The 15,806-nt window shown below is 40.2% G+C and overlaps 1 protein-coding gene across 5 annotated transcripts; it reads left to right on the forward strand.

Annotated features, from left to right (window-relative positions):
- The first annotated feature begins 632 nt into the window (after positions 1-632).
- On the forward strand, positions 633-14,307 carry LOC113504239 (proton-coupled amino acid transporter-like protein CG1139). 5 transcript variants are annotated; one of them, XM_026886418.1, is made up of 9 exons: positions 633-663; positions 5,178-5,264; positions 7,328-7,387; positions 7,469-7,619; positions 7,691-7,897; positions 8,233-8,505; positions 9,445-9,620; positions 12,737-12,924; positions 13,471-14,307. In XM_026886418.1, the coding sequence occupies exons 2-9, from the start codon at positions 5,188-5,190 to the stop codon at positions 13,731-13,733; spliced, it is 1,395 nt and encodes a 464-aa protein (XP_026742219.1). In that variant the 5' UTR covers positions 633-663; positions 5,178-5,187; the 3' UTR covers positions 13,734-14,307. The 5 variants fall into 5 exon arrangements, with proteins under 5 accessions (XP_026742219.1, XP_026742222.1, XP_026742218.1 ...); XM_026886421.1 differs by lacking the exon at positions 633-663 and adding an exon at positions 761-913; XM_026886417.1 differs by lacking the exon at positions 633-663 and adding an exon at positions 3,600-3,748.
- The last annotated feature ends 1,499 nt before the right edge of the window (positions 14,308-15,806 follow it).

Here is a 15,806-nt window from a genome sequence, read left to right on the forward strand (position 1 = left end):
CAGCGACTTCATGAGTGAAACATGATTTCTTAATACGAAAAGCATTGGGAACAGTGGCGCCACCACTCCATAGGTGCAGGAACTAAAGTCCAAATACCGTGTTACAGGACTGGAAACTCTACTGAAAGTTGAACTACTGTAACACAAATAAAGAAAATTCTTCACAATGTTTATTTTTAGAGTTAAATACAGAAAGGAAACCCTACTACTATTGCTTCGCTGTTTATCTCTTGAACCATAACAGATTCTATACGCAGCTTAAATTTTTCAAAAGTACATGTTTATTTCTGCAGCCGATAAGGCAAAAAATACTAAAATATAAATAAATATTACGGTTAAACAATCACGATTTAGTCCGAGTCGAACTTGACCGGTACTTTTTATAATAATAAACTAAGAAACATATTAGTTCCTGGGCAATTAAAAACACTAGTAACAGTTTTATATTTATTAAACAATATAACGTCAATTTTCCACGTGTATTAGATATCGTTATTTGTCGTAAACGTAGTAATGTTATGTAAGGAGCATGTAAGTGTCGGGGCGCCGGCGGCCGGTGCGCGGGGCCGCGCTGGCTGGGGCGCGCACCGCCACGACGCCGCGCCGCACCGCACTCGCGGCGCTGGCGTGCGGCGCGCTCCTGCCCCCGGCCACTGCCACTAGGTAACGGACCAAAACTACTAGCTGTAACCATACCTATATTACTCCAATTCATAGTGTCATGTGCGTGCTATACCGTGATGTGACCGTGCAACGCTAGTGTCATAGCTGTGTCACATTTTTCGGGATCCCGAAGTTTGGCGGTACCCGACGCTGTTGGCGCCGGCCTGCAGCCGCCGGTCAACCAGCACGCATGCGCTGGACGCTCGTCGATCGCACCCCTCTGCATATTCAAGCACCCTTCGTTATTCTTGTATGTTTTTTTTTGTAGTTTTGTAAAGTTCAACACAATTTTTCAAATTAGTTTATTTGATAGATACGTGTCCTTTTTACTATGTAGTGTTTTTGGCATGGTCAGTTCTATGCGGTGTTCCTAAATACTGACAATATCAAACTTCACTGGTTAAAGTTATATAACACTAGCTGACTTTTTCAATTTTGACAGGGGTTATTATGTACTATAGCATGCTTACTTTTGCACATGCACTGCACTGCACTGTTTTTTCTTACTGTGATAAAAACAAACAGTTTTAAGATACACACAAACTTTGTTTACGCTTTCTCAGCCATTAAAATTATCTATTGACCTTTGAAGGAGTTAGAACTTGGTTCCTTTATCAACATTTTTGCCCAAATTCAATTTACAAGATTAATAGCGGTTAATAGTTTTTTTTTTACATAATACTCAAGACGGAAATATAATACTTAAGAATTCAGGTTTGCGATCACGTTGCATTTCTTAATAGGTCGTCAGTAGAAAAATAGTGAACTGAAATTTTAAATAGTTGCTAGGTGCTTGTCTGCATCCGAATCGATCTTGCAACCTCGTTGCAACATACAAATCGTTACTCAGAAAACCATTACGACTTAAATTCAAATCAACCTGCTCTCTGTTCAAGATACTCTGCCAAGATCTGGTCGTGTGTTATTACTTTTATCAAAATTACTGTTATTAATTAAAAAATATTTATAATTGGTATATTAATAACCTAACGAAGGTTCAAGACAAGGTGTAGACGAGTAGTCACTATCAAAGAGGAAGATTCAAAAAGTTCTTTACTGTACAGTTCTAAACGAACTTCTGTTTTAGATTTATTTTCTAATTATTCGTGCTTTATTTGTTCGCGTTCGTTTGTAGTCACTTGCTATTTAGAACACAGACGTTTAGATACTACTTTGCTCTTGGTTGTACTTCTACCTGTATTTTAGTGTGGCGTGCGCACAATATCGACGCTATTCTGTAAGGTAAGGTCTGTTAGGTGGCTATCAGATAATGTTAACAATTTTTTTTCTGAAATATTGTGAAATGATGCTGTTCATTAAAGGCATTCACGATCATCCTTGTCTAAAGTTTACGGACAAAGTAGGAGCACTGTTTATTGATTGAATCTTCTTGACTATCATAGTGAGTTTCAGAGATTATTTCCAAGGCAATAAATTTGTTTAAATACTCGTATTGAAAATTGAAACATAATAGTTAATATTTCGTAAATTATCCCAACAAACAGATTTTTTTTACAAAATTTTATTAACCTTGTCATGTGACATGTCTCCTTAATCAAATCCTAAACTTTGGTTTGATCTCTTGCCGTTATCCAATTGTGCTGTGCTGCATTTTACTAACCATCATACAATGATATGGCGCTAATTTGAAATTGGGGCTGGATAGGCTGCCGTTATAGAACGACTCAACCACATATATTTGGGCTTGTTTGATTTGCCTTGACGAATGCTATGATCACAAAGAAAGGCAAGAAGAACAAAAAGTTTAAAAAATGATTGTTCTATTTTAATTCTCGATAACTACGTTCTTAGATCTCGTAGCCTGAAAACAAATGCGTTCGCAGAACTTGCGCTGTTCACCTATATTGTTGTAATAAGTGTCACTACCTCTCTGAGAAATGATGCCACTTCCAGCCAATTGTTTATAAACACTTAAACACTAATATTTTTTCACGCTTCATTCATTTACGACTCTCGTTGACAATTTTACGAAATACACTTTGAATTTCGATTAGCGGAGACAGAAAGAAACTGGCGATGGGATTATTGTTATACTAGATATGCCGGCGACTTCGTTCGCATAGTGTAGTGACTATATATCAAAGATATTAGGGGATTTTTTTATGCAATTATGAATATGATAAGCCATTGCTGATTTCATCGCGTATTTGGTATCGCTAGTTAGCCATGCAGCAAGTATTATTTTATAGTATCTTCTTATATAATCATATACAGATGTGTTCATATCTGTTTATTAATCAATCGCTTAACGGGTTGTTCTAATCATTTCTGGGTTGCCAACACTTGGTTGGGGTTTGAAAATATGTACGTATCTACGATTTTGTTAAATATATAGTATATAGTATAGGGAAAGATTATTTTGTATTCCATGCTTCACTAAAAAAAATATTTTTGATACGTCATGTTTAGAGACTTTTCAACTGTTGTTGTTTTGTCTAAAGCACTTATGCATAAATCTTTTTGCTATCGTCAGACTGCGGGTAAGAAGTTGACTTGGTTCAAAAGATATGAAATTGTGAAACGTGTCGTTGATGCGTGAAGGAGTAGAATGGACATCTAATATAAAATGGACAACATTATTCAACTAGCGTCTTTTATCTCATCAAAAATAATAGCCCAAATAGGATTAATCGAAATGGATGCAAAAGTGGTGTTAATAACTCAGTTATTTTAATGCAACATTGACCGAATGTGGAAGGAACCTTCTTGAGGAAACTGAAATACAAAAATGAAATCATAAGTAATCATACGCAGTGAGCAGTCAGGGCAGCGACCTCATCATACGTATCATTTTGTGTTGGTAAGTGAACAATTGATGGTGGTATTATTCCGGCGATGTGTCCCTCACGGCGCGGCGGCGGCGCGGCGGCGGTGGAGCCGGGCGAGGCGCGCGCGCCGCCAGTCGCCCGCCGAGAGCCGCCGCGCGCCGCCCACGCCCGCGCGTCACGCACCGCTCTTCACGAAGCTGTAAATATTTCGGTAGTCGAGTAGTTGTGCGCCCGCCCGCGGCTCTGCTAACAGCTCGCCTCGTGTCGGCGACTCCGCCTGGTGTGTTTCGTCGCACGTATGTACCTCATTTTTTACTAACTAGGGTTAGTTCCTTATTGATAATTTAAATCTCATGTTTCATCCTTTTCCTCAGTATCCCGTGTCTTATGTGTCAGTTTGTGTTCCATCAAGCTGCGGTTTGCGGTTAGTTTATTTACGATAGAGCAAACAATATTACCTTGCTTTATATATGTTGGTATGAGGTATAAGATAAAACAAACAAACTACATCGAGGGCTATACAATAGATTTGGTTAGTTATTAGATTAGAGATGGTTAGTGTTTTGATTCAAACATAAATCAAAGTATCGTATCTATTTCATTTTTATTGTTTTGGTTCAAACCAACACGGTTTCGCTGTGAGTTACTCGGCGACCGGTATTTAAAAAAGAATTAGAATACTTTCGTGTCTTCTGTTTCCGTCAGACATGTAACAAGAGGCAGTGGCAGTGAGCGTTGATTGACAAGGGAATTTGTGAGCTGTGTGAGTTCTAATTTCCCTGCCTGTTATACGCAGTGCCATGACGTAGTAAAAAGATAACGTTACAGTTCCCTCTTGACTCCCACATCAACGACTTCCGAGGGGGCCAGCCCTGGGGAACAGATCCACTGAACACACTCGCCGTACTCTCGGCACGTTGTCGCTAACCTTTGATGTCCATAAATTTTACTGTATCTTGATTTGTATTGGTTAATTGTAAGTAGTGTATCACACCGTGCCAATTATCTATTAATTGAAGTAAATTTGCAGACAGACCCTGCGTGCCAATCAGGAATAATAAATGTACCGGTATGAACGATATAATAGGTTTATCAAGATACAAAGCTGGTTGTCCTCAGCGTAACGGACACTTCATAAAGCGTCTTCGGTCAGCATTGTCGCATTAATGTTGTATTGGACTATTGAACCGACGGTTTAAACTGAATTCATACTCAAGTAACCGTTATCGAATAAAGGACTCCAATTTGTAAGAATTAGTTTTGATTCAATTATTTATTTTGATCGTCTTGTTGCTATGTGTATTCTTTTTTTAAAAAAAAAATCGCAATAGAAGTTTCAACTGAATATCTAATCACCATAATGTCCTAACCAGAATCTGTAAGAAATTTTTCTTTGTCATTTCCGTAGATTTGTAGTTTTTTATTCTAATGCGTTGAAACAGTGTCAAGATCTGCATGCTGTTTGCAAACGTATCGCACTTTTTCGCCAGTTACAAAAGCGGCTTTTTCGGCATAGCCAGAATATATCCTAGGGGTATAACTAACGCACCTTTGCTCGTAATGTTTTGCCATAATCATTAAGAGCTGTAAAAATTGTTAGTATCTATCACGACATTGATTGATCGATGAGGCGAGAAGCGTAAACAAATCTGGTTGTTTTTAGCATCGGAGTGTGGTGGCTTACGATAAGATCTTACTTTTACCAACAATGTGATTTGTCCACAGGGACGTCAAAATGATGACCGAAGACAACAGCAAGTCGGAGACGGTGCACCTGCAGCCCGTCGGCGAGGGCGCCGGGGAACCTTTCAAGTAAGTCACATACTATACTAGGGGACTTTTATAGATATAATGATTGATGTACCGTACACACAAAACAGTAAAAAAATTCAAACATGATACTTTTCTGCTGCAACTAAAAAATAATAAAAATAACGATCGATGTCAAACAACATAATATATTGCATGGGTTTTTGTCTTAACATTACAAAATGTCGTCTACTGGAATTGGTTCATATTGCCTGTTAACGTTGTTCGACTTATTAAAGTTATTGATGTAAATAATGTTAAAATTATAAATCAAGTAAAAAAATAAAGTTCTCAATAAATATGGTAGGTAACAAAATGAATCCTCATTATAAACCTAAATTGTAGTTCGACACCATTTATTAAAAAAAAAACACTTAATTTTTGCGTCGCTTTCCTTTGACAAGGCAACCAAACTCAGAACAAATATTTTGCACATATCTCATTATTGGAACGGTTTATCTGTAGCTTTAAACGCTGTACAAGCAGTTGCTAAGGCTACTATGGACTCGAATATTGATAAAACTATACGTTTTCTTAATGTCATGAATAAGGCCATGGATTACGATTTTTTTACTATCCAGGATGTTAGGATATTTAACGGAATTGTGAGTCTATGTAACAGGGTAAATTTCAGCTTTGTGGTCTCTTGGATTTGGAAAAAAGTCGAAGTTTTAGCCACCTGAATAAAGTCCAGACTTATATAATAAATGCGAAAGTATCTCTCTCCGTCGATAGTAATGAAACACGGTAAAACAAAATCAAAATGGATCTTCAAGGCTGTGTTTCATCCCGGCAATCCCACGGAAACGAAAACCACCGCGTCCTTAAAACTATAGTCCACACGGACGGAGTCGCGGCCAATTTATTAGCATTATTACATAAGTAGCATTCGGAGATATAATTATCAAAGAGTTTATATGTGCAAATATAGACTAAGTTATCATGACGGATATCTGACGGAAGTAGTTTGTATAGGACAGTTTATGGCATATGTCATTGGCCTGGTGACTCCTAGCGATGTAAAATTAGTTTTTTGTCTTGATCCTATACTATTAACGGCGAATAATTCAGTAGACTTAACTAAGTGACTTGGATTGTCCATCAGCAGCTTGCTTTGAAATAAAAATATGTGGAATAGAAGACCCGTTCCTTAGGTAGGTTGCCGGCACCGTCCAAAAAATTTGGGATCACTTTATTGAGGGGACAATTTTTCTCAATGAATATGATTTAATGGTGATAGATCGATCTGAATATTGAGCAGTGATTGTTCATATCAGTGTGCCCATGAAAAAACCGCGTGCCAAAAAGATTGTGAAACAATATTGGTAATGGTTTACGAGACTCACGAGGATTTTGGAGGTGGACTTGGTAGCGTCATGGGTGTAAATGGCTTAATAAGTTTCTATCTCTGGTACGAGTATATATTATCTCTCTATATCCATGGCGACAAGTTTTATATTTTTCCTATACAGATTATATAAAAACCACTGCACTTATATTTTTATTAGTTTAAAATCCAATTTATTATTTTGTCCGTAGGTCCATGTCAAACTAACACCCAGTACCAAATAAAACCGTTTACAAAGTTGTCAACTTAAATAATTATGGTTTTTATTCAGAAGCAAAATTATACCAATTACCTTTTGGGATAATTTTGCATTAAATATTGTATTTTTGAAATGAAATAAAAAGACAGTTTATGGTAAATCCAACTGAGCATAAAACTAGAAGTGGAATAACACCAACGCTATTTTTATTTAGGTGTGTACATATCATTATCGTAACGTAGGCACAATATGTTTTAGTCTAGTCGGTCTAGAAACCACGTCATTCGACATCTCGAAAAAATTAGGATAAGTATAGTTATATTTTAACGTTTACACAAATTTTAAATACATATAGATCTGGAAGATGGAAGATCTTAATTCTAAAAGGTGGATCACAGCTATCTGAATGTTGTGACTGCGCGGCTGCGTAGTCAAATTAGTCATACTAATTTATCCCATAAGATTAGTGAAGGGGTAATTAAGAGTGATGATTAATTTCTTATTCTCATTACTCCACAGAGAGGGCACAGCTGACGACTATGACCCGCACGAGCACCGACAACTCTCCAAGCCTACCAAGTAATACTACTTCTTTTTTCAACTTTCAGCTCATAGACACAATGATTATTATATTAACCATGTGACATTTCCTGTCCTCAGCAACTGGGAGACGTTGGTGCACCTGCTAAAATGCAGTCTCGGAACCGGCATCCTAGCGATGCCACAAGCGTTCGCAAGGTCCGGGCTGATTACGGGTATCATCGCCACCGTCGTCGTCGGAGTGCTGGTGACCCACTGCTTGCACGTGCTGGTGAGTGGTGGCAGCTGGATTCAGTGCTAGTGGCAATGCGGTTTGATCAATTACTTTAACTCTGTGTGCAGGTGCGGTCCCAGTACGCGGCGTGCAAGCGGCTGCGCGTGCCCCTGCTCACCTACCCTCAGTCCATGAGCGCTGCGCTGGAGGCTGGCCCGCCACCACTACGCCGCTTCTCAGCCTCCTTCGCCACAACGGTTGACATCTTCCTTGTTGTGTACCAACTCGGCATATGCTGTGTTTACATAGTCTTTATTGCTGATAATATAAAAAAGGTAAGTTTGCATATCGTTTTCTATTTAAAACAGGAATAGCTTAAAGTATTCTTGTACCTATTCATAGCAATATCTCCGATCGGACTCCCTAACAAACGAAAATGACAGTGTCCACGCGACACTTATATATGTACAAGAGTGTGGGAGCTCGGTTCAATTGAGCTAAGTGGGGCGAAGCGACGTCCCGCATCCTTGCGTCAATATTCATCAAGACATATTTCTAGCGGGTGGCGCGGCCGCATTATGACGCAATCTCATACCCGTTTAATACCGTTTATTGGTGCTGGAATGCTTCGCGTCACCGATTGCTGATCAATGACCGATGATTGTTTCAGATAGTCGACCCTTATTATACGATGGCGGTGGAGTTCCACATGTTAATTATTCTCGGCCCGCTGATCGCCTTCAACCTGATCCCGAGCCTGAAGCTGTTGGCACCGTTTTCGGCGCTGGCTAATGTGCTGACGTTCGTTGGACTTGGCATCGTGGTCTACTACTTGCTCGCCGAGGAGAAGAAGTCCAATGAACCTCTGGACCTTTGGGGTTCCTTGGCAACTTTTCCGCTGTTCTTTGGTACCATCCTGTTTGCGCTGACGGCTGTGGGGGTGGTAAGTTACCTTAATTTTGAGCGTAACTTGAGACTGCTCTGCGATTATTCTCCTGGCGTAATATACTAAAGTTTGTAGGCGTTGATACTCCCAATCACAAGGAAACAATGCTCATGTTTAACACATTAAATTACATCAACAAACGATAAGAAATCCAATTTCAAACACTTTTTATGGATTTTCATAAAAAGAGAGCGGAAGAGGTCGTTTGTGCGACTCCTATACAATAATGCTTAGATTGTGTATGGCCTCCTCGAAAATAATTTTCATTTAAAATTGAGAGTGATTTAATGATTATGATTTACAGAAAATGCATATAATTTTTATTAAGTATTTGAGAGAAAATATGTATTATTTTTTCATATGGTTTTCTAACGAATCCTTTTTATGACGAACTTGTTTTGCCATATACCTGCATCATAGTAAATGACTACCTACTTAGCCTGTAGCAGCTGCAGCGCTTTTTTTTTGTTATTCTCATTTACTGGATATAATGCCCAGTCTATTTCCTGCTCAGTACTGACACTCGCATCTGCAACCAATTTTACTGCGACAGCCAATTATTATCTTTATGCCTAAATCGCAGTCCACAGCTAGAGCTGAGCGAACAATAAGTTACAAAAGCGAGCTTCTTTTTTGTGGTGAATCTGTAGGTACGATCAGCATACGAAGTCAGTTGAAAAGTTTAAAAACAACGCTACCTGTATAAAAAAATACATAGGTGTCACGCCTAAAGTACAAATAAAAAGTAAATTAATTTGTCTTAGAAAAATACAGATATTTTGTAAATATTATAGTTTCAATCGACTTTTACGACTGACTGTCAATTTATTTAACAATTTTATAAAAAACAAACATTTATTTGAGCTAGCACAGCGAACTATGCAATTGTCGTTACGTATTGCATCCAAACGGTACAGCACGCGTCTTGTGCCGCAGGTGATCGCGCTGGAGAACAACATGGCTACCCCGAAGGCGTTCGGCACGCCGTGCGGGGTGCTCAACAGCGGCATGACGATCATCGTGCTGCTGTACGTGGCGGTCGGTGCCATCGGCTACGTGTTCTGCGTCTCAGACTGCAGTGACTCGATCACGTTGGACCTACCACGAGGACCGTGCGTACTTTACAGTATACACTCCATATCATTTTTGTGATGATCAAAATGGTCTTCTTCACCAAACTATGCGTGCCCCCATAGCCTGTTTACATTGACTTTAAATGACCCAATGCTGACCAGTCATAAAGTAAGGAGGTTTTGTCATGTAAGTTTTGAGAGTGTGGTGCTTATGACCAAACCATGCCCCAATAGCCCATTATCCCTAAGTTCAAATAATCCAATACAGGCCAGTAATGTAGTAAGGACTTTTTCGCAATTCAATTGTCTAAACGAAGTTTGATATTATTAATATTGGCAACATGGGACAAATTCATAAAATTACGAGTATGTACATATGTATATTATGTTTTATGAATGGAATCTTAGACTCAATTAGAGTCAATTGTCATGAGTTAAATGCATGAATGATAATATGTTTGATATTATTGACTAAGGTTAATAAGTTTGTTTTAATAACAGCGTCCAGGACAGATGATCGACAGGGTCTAGATAGGACGAGTGCTACTATAGATTTTTTATTTACAGTAACTTTTTTGAGGCGGGATCATAGTTATTTATTTAATAAAATAGCGTTTGTCTTACACGTATTTTTCGGGATAGAGCACTAGTTTTGGAACCGACTGGAGTTCTTAATTATGAGCTGACACGGTGGTGGGCGAGCGTTTCGAGATACTCTGGTTAGGCCTAAAAAAAGTCGGGCTATACCCATGAAAAAGAGTGAGTTAGCCTTCATTTAATTAATAAAGTAGTTTATCTGACTTCGAAGTTTTAACCTTGGGCTGAAGGTAACTGAACGGAGGTGATGAACCAGTTGCAGTGTTGATTTAAAGTTGTGATTATGATTAACCGAACCAAATACTTAATTCATCGACTGCTCTTCCAGAATAACAAAAGCATTCTCTCAAGCCATGACACAATTTCCTCAAATAAATCATCATTGTTGGATAAATTGTTTGTTTTGACGCCATCTTGACGCGTCTATATCTATTTTAGTCGGGCTGTGTCTATTTTTATAGCTTTATTTGAAGCAATTTGAAGTTAACCACCGTTTCTGTCCAGAGAGCCTTAACAATGTTTTACCTATCGTAAAAATGTGTGGGAATGACCTTCCTTTTCGACTTTGCCATAGCTTTGATTTGTTAGTTTTATAAATTGCAGTAGTGGAGTTATTCAATAGCGTTAATTTTAAATTATAAAAATAACACCAGCCTCAAATATACCACAGCTTACAGCGAAGACCAGTGCTCTTTACATCTACAGGAAATTTGAACGTTAATGGTCACCATAGTATTTCAATGCGGATTTGCGATTCTAGATTCCGACTGCATAGGCATCTTCCTATATAAGTATAAGTATCTAATGTTTGAACTCGAATATGCTACGGTAGCCGACTGCGATCAGGCGCTTCGAAAGTCTCAGGTAAATAGTATCTTAAAATGATTAAGAAACTACAAATTATAATCCACCATTGGTACTCGTCTTCGTTGGAATCAAACCTGCAGCCTCGTGCATATGAATCCGTACATAGAACTGCAAGGCCACCGCGACATTAGTCCAATAGCATTAGCGCTCGGAGAAATGACACTTATCTATAGAGCCAGATCGATATTGGCGTTAGATTTAATCCTACTTCATGCCACGTGCCATAATATTGCGACGATGGCTTAGAAAGTGTAATTTCTGAAAAACCGAAATTGTTCGTTTTGGCTTTTTGCTAAAATGAATGTATACGTAATTCATCATCATCACCCTAGCCTTTTCCAAAATATCGGTCGGCTTCTATTCTAACCAGATCCAGTTAATTACAGTGCTTTACAGGGAGTGACTTACCTGACGCCCTCAACCCTGATACCTGGGCAACACGATATTCCTTAGTCGGACTGGTTGGACAGCTTAACCTTTGGTCACCTTGTGCAGATGTAGTTTAGCTACGAGCACCTTTATGTGTATTTTTTTAAAGGAAAAACGACTCCTGCTCTAAAGAATTTTAACGCGTAATAATTTTAATTTGTATCGCGGGGGATTTCAGAAACATTCAGGGCACATGAACAAATACAGCCAGACTCAGGACAAACATTCGTGGATCATTCAAATGCTTGTTCTACGCGGGAATTGAACCCGCGGCACGTTGCGCTCAGTGGATTTGGCGTGGTGACCTCAACCACTCAGCGATACGTGTTATTGATCTAAACTAAACGCAAGAAGAGTTGTAAGCATGATTACTTTTAAAACGGAGACGGTCAAATAGCCTAGCCTAGCATCTGTGTAACGTCTGTCGTTTCTGACAACAAAAAGCTTCAAGAATTATTTTAATCCTTAGCTCGTACTTCTTATTTTTTATTAATAATTGTAAGTCCATCCCACAGGCATTAATTCACTCAGTTTACAAATGTATAAAACTTTTGTTTATCGTGGACCACCTTGACAAATGTCTGAGCCTACGCGGGAATTGAACCCACGTATCGTGGACAGTGAGTTTGGCGTGGTTATTGTTTAGTATTTAACTTAAATTAACGCGCGACTGTTCAGTCACTTTTTAATTTAGTTCTTGATTCAGGTGATTACCTAAATTGATTGTAAAAATACCAATTATTTTATGTATAGGTTTATTTATTGGTTACAAAGTATGTGGTACAATCTTTAATCTGGAATGATATCCACCAAAACTATTTATAGATATATAAGCACCTAAAGAAGAATACATTTTTTTGCAGTAGTACGATCCCTTTATTACTCCATGGACTTCTACTTACCCAGTCATCAATCCTACTGTCTGAAGTGATATTTTAAGTACATTTTTTGTTCCCATTTTTCTGTATAAACGAGTCGGAGTCAGCGACAAAAGTCGATGAACCTAATCAGCTTAGCAAATTGACAAAGTGCCAAAATTTATTGAAAACATCTTAAGTAATGCTGGTTTTAATTATGGGTCTTGTAAATCTGATAGTCAAGTGTTCATGCCCATGGACTTTCGTTGCTGACTGTAATAATTTGTCATGTCAACATGACTGCTGTACTGGGTTCAATTCCCACCCAAAGCAAATGTTCGTATAATAAGCACGATCATTTTAATTGATTTTGCAGCCGTGTCTGAATGAGGTTTGTTTGTGCAGGCTGGCATCGAGCGTGATCGCGATGTTCGCGGTGGCCATCTTCATTAGCTACGGGCTGCACTGCTACGTGCCGGTGGAGGTGGTGTGGCGCGGCTACCTGCTGCCACATCTGCAGCGCTCAGGCGCGCCGCCCGCACGTCTGCGCCTCGCCGAGTACGGGCTGCGAGTGGCCCTCTGTCTGCTCACTTGTGAGTACCCCCTTAAACCCATAAAGCTCCTGACTAACGTTTACGTTTCCCTTTCAGTTTAAAATGTAAGGCTGCTATACTATATGCTGTATTGCGTCATGGTACATATGTCTTAGTAATGGGCGAATTTTATTTCGCTGCCCCGGCAAACTACGTTCCGCCTTACAGTCGATGATAAGAAAGTAGACAAATTTTTTTTTGCAACTTTTCCATATTTTATCACCAGTTAAGCCTTCTCTGGACTTTCACGAATATTTCTAGACTGAAAAAAACGGTTCAGCCATTCTCGAGTTAAGAAGATGTCAGGCTGCAAATAGTGTATTTATGTGAAGCAAATACTCATCTGATTTCTAATTCTTATATAATTCGCTATTTTGCTATGCGGCCTGCCATATTGGTAAAATAATATCATAGTAATGACGTTAGTTCTATTTCCCATGCCAATTGTTTATTTTATGAGTAATGAGTTATGACTATCTTCGCTAGTTTTCAGCAGTTTTGATTTACTGTCAACTGTGTTATATATAATTTGAACTTGTGTTTCAGTCGTGCTGGCGGTGGCAGTGCCGCGGCTGGGGCTGTTCATCTCGCTGTTCGGCGCGCTGTGCCTGTCGGCGCTGGGCATCTGCTTCCCAGCGCTGATGGAGATGTGCGTGTCGTTCCCGGACAAGTTCGGTCCGGGCCGCGTGCGCCTACTGAAGGACGTGCTTCTGTTTATCGTGGGCGTGGTGGGGCTGGTGGCCGGCACGTACACGGCTCTGCTCAGCATCGTGCGCTCCTTCATGCCGCCGGCCGACTCGCACGCCTAGCCGCCGCCCAGCTAGTGGCTGTAGCGGTTCTGCCCCGTTTCCGTTTCGCCCTCCACTAACACGCTTCGCTAAAGTAACTGTTCTTCTGTGATTGCAACATTCAAGTGTTCAAGGTCTCTGTGATGCTCCGCTCGTAACGTAGGTTAAGTAAAGATACGTCCGATGTTATTGCGCTCAACGACTGCACATTGGTAATCCGCAGGCTCCCGCCGCTGGTGAGCACTCCATACTAACTTGCGCCGCGCGACTCGCGCTGCCCTATTGGTACGCTGCACCTATTGGTAGTATACCTTCATAGAATACATAGCAGAGTATAAATCTACAAACCGTTTCAATATTTAATAAAGTTCAGATTGTTATTGTTTTGTATAGCGAATGTACCTGCTATTATTGTTTTTGTAAAATAAAGTTTGTTACGGTTAAGCCGGTGTTTGTGTTGCCCTCACCACTCGCAGCAGCTCTAGCCGGATACCTTATAGGAGAGGATAATGAAAACTCGTGACGTGTGCAAGGTAATTTATCGACGATTTATTAGGTACATAAAAGACCGACGGAGACAACGTGTCAGCAGGTTGACTACAGCGTGCACGCGACTCACAGGCACCAGAGCCGCGCCGCGCGGTACGCACGCGCACCACAAATCAAACTAAATATAAATACAACAATTAACGTTTATTTTCAATCCATAGAACCATATATAAATAAACTTCAAACAAAATACTACTCGTATTTTTATGTTGTTGCAATGTAGACAAGCTTCCTACACACAAGTAGCCTCTCGGCGAGGGCGCGTTTCATAACAAAATAAATAAATAATAAGGAAGCACAGGAGAGGTATACCTTACCATGCAATGTTCTTACATACGACTCCATCTTATCACGATACCTTAATATTATTACATTATTATATCCATGTTACAATTTCTGGGAGAAACAATTATAATATTATGATGTATGTATAGGTACCATTTATACAGAATATTGCATAATTCAATGTATATCTTTTAACAAACAAGATGGAATATCAAAGGGCGCGCGACGCGGCGACGCGGCCGTCATATATTAAGTTTATTACAATAATATCGTTTGATATGAAACAGTGCATTTCAAAGTTCAACCGTCACACCTATGTATAGAAACCCTCACATGTAAACTTTTATAGAAAAAACATTTTATTGTTCTCGCTTTGTATCCATAAAATACTTTCAAATGCAACAACTTCTTAGTCTTAGTTTATAAACATTAATTTTCTTTCAATTCAATAAACATTCAATTGACTTATTTATCAACGACAAAAACCTACAAAAATATATTATAACATTAGCACGAGTCAAATAGAGTGCGGAGGAAACGTCCGGATGACGTCATCAGTGCGTAAGTCGCGGCTGCGCGCGAGCCTACCCGCGGCGCGGGCGCGGGCGGTGCGCGGGATGGGGCGCGGCGGGGGGCGGGCCGGCGGCCAGGCGCGGGCCGGACACGGGTCCGGCTCGCGCCCGACCCGCGAACACCCGCGCCGGCCTGCTCCCGCGTCTAGCGCCGGAACAATTTTTGTCCGTGGGTCCAACCCAATCGACACTATAATGCGAGTCTCTTTAGAACTAAAAAAAATTATATAAACTTTCAAAAACATTAACATCTACAGCCATAACAAAAATAGACTAATGTCAACTACGCTACGGAATCTACATACTACTTAAACTATCCACTAAGTAAATTTGAAACGAAACTAGTGTTCGCTCACTACTGAATCGACAGAGGGTACTGGGGGGCACGCAGGTCCCCGGCAGGAGCTAATCTCATCTGGAGCAGTCCTACGAAGCGAGCTAGAGTGAGAGACCGGCGAGCGCGAGCAACTCGCGAGGGCGCGGGGGCGCGGGCGCGGGGCGCGGGCCCCGGACACGGCGCGTCGGGAGAACTTCATGTGGAGACGAGGGACGGATGAGGTCAGAGTTTACAACAGCAACGTTTATAATACAGATTTCGAGTAGGTTCGAGTGCCCGGGGCCGGCTCGGGGCCCTATTAAAACTATCTATATACAGACGCAGCCACTACACTTGCGCATGCGTGCGCGA

This window comes from Trichoplusia ni, chromosome 21, assembly GCF_003590095.1.
Source record: "Trichoplusia ni isolate ovarian cell line Hi5 chromosome 21, tn1, whole genome shotgun sequence".
In the NCBI taxonomy this organism is placed as follows: Eukaryota; Metazoa; Arthropoda; class Insecta; order Lepidoptera; family Noctuidae; genus Trichoplusia; species Trichoplusia ni.

What these genes read in the sequence shown, in the direction of transcription:
- LOC113504239 (XM_026886418.1), top strand. Translation starts at nt 5,188, where the DNA reads ATGATGACCGAAGACAACAGCAAGTCGGAGACGGTGCACCTGCAGCCC. An exon ending in TTGCTGATAATATAAAAAAG is followed by an intron (nt 7,898 to 8,232) that starts GTAAGTTTGCAT and finishes TGATTGTTTCAG; the next exon opens with ATAGTCGACCCTTATTATAC. An exon ending in CGCTGACGGCTGTGGGGGTG is followed by an intron (nt 8,506 to 9,444) that starts GTAAGTTACCTT and finishes CTTGTGCCGCAG; the next exon opens with GTGATCGCGCTGGAGAACAA.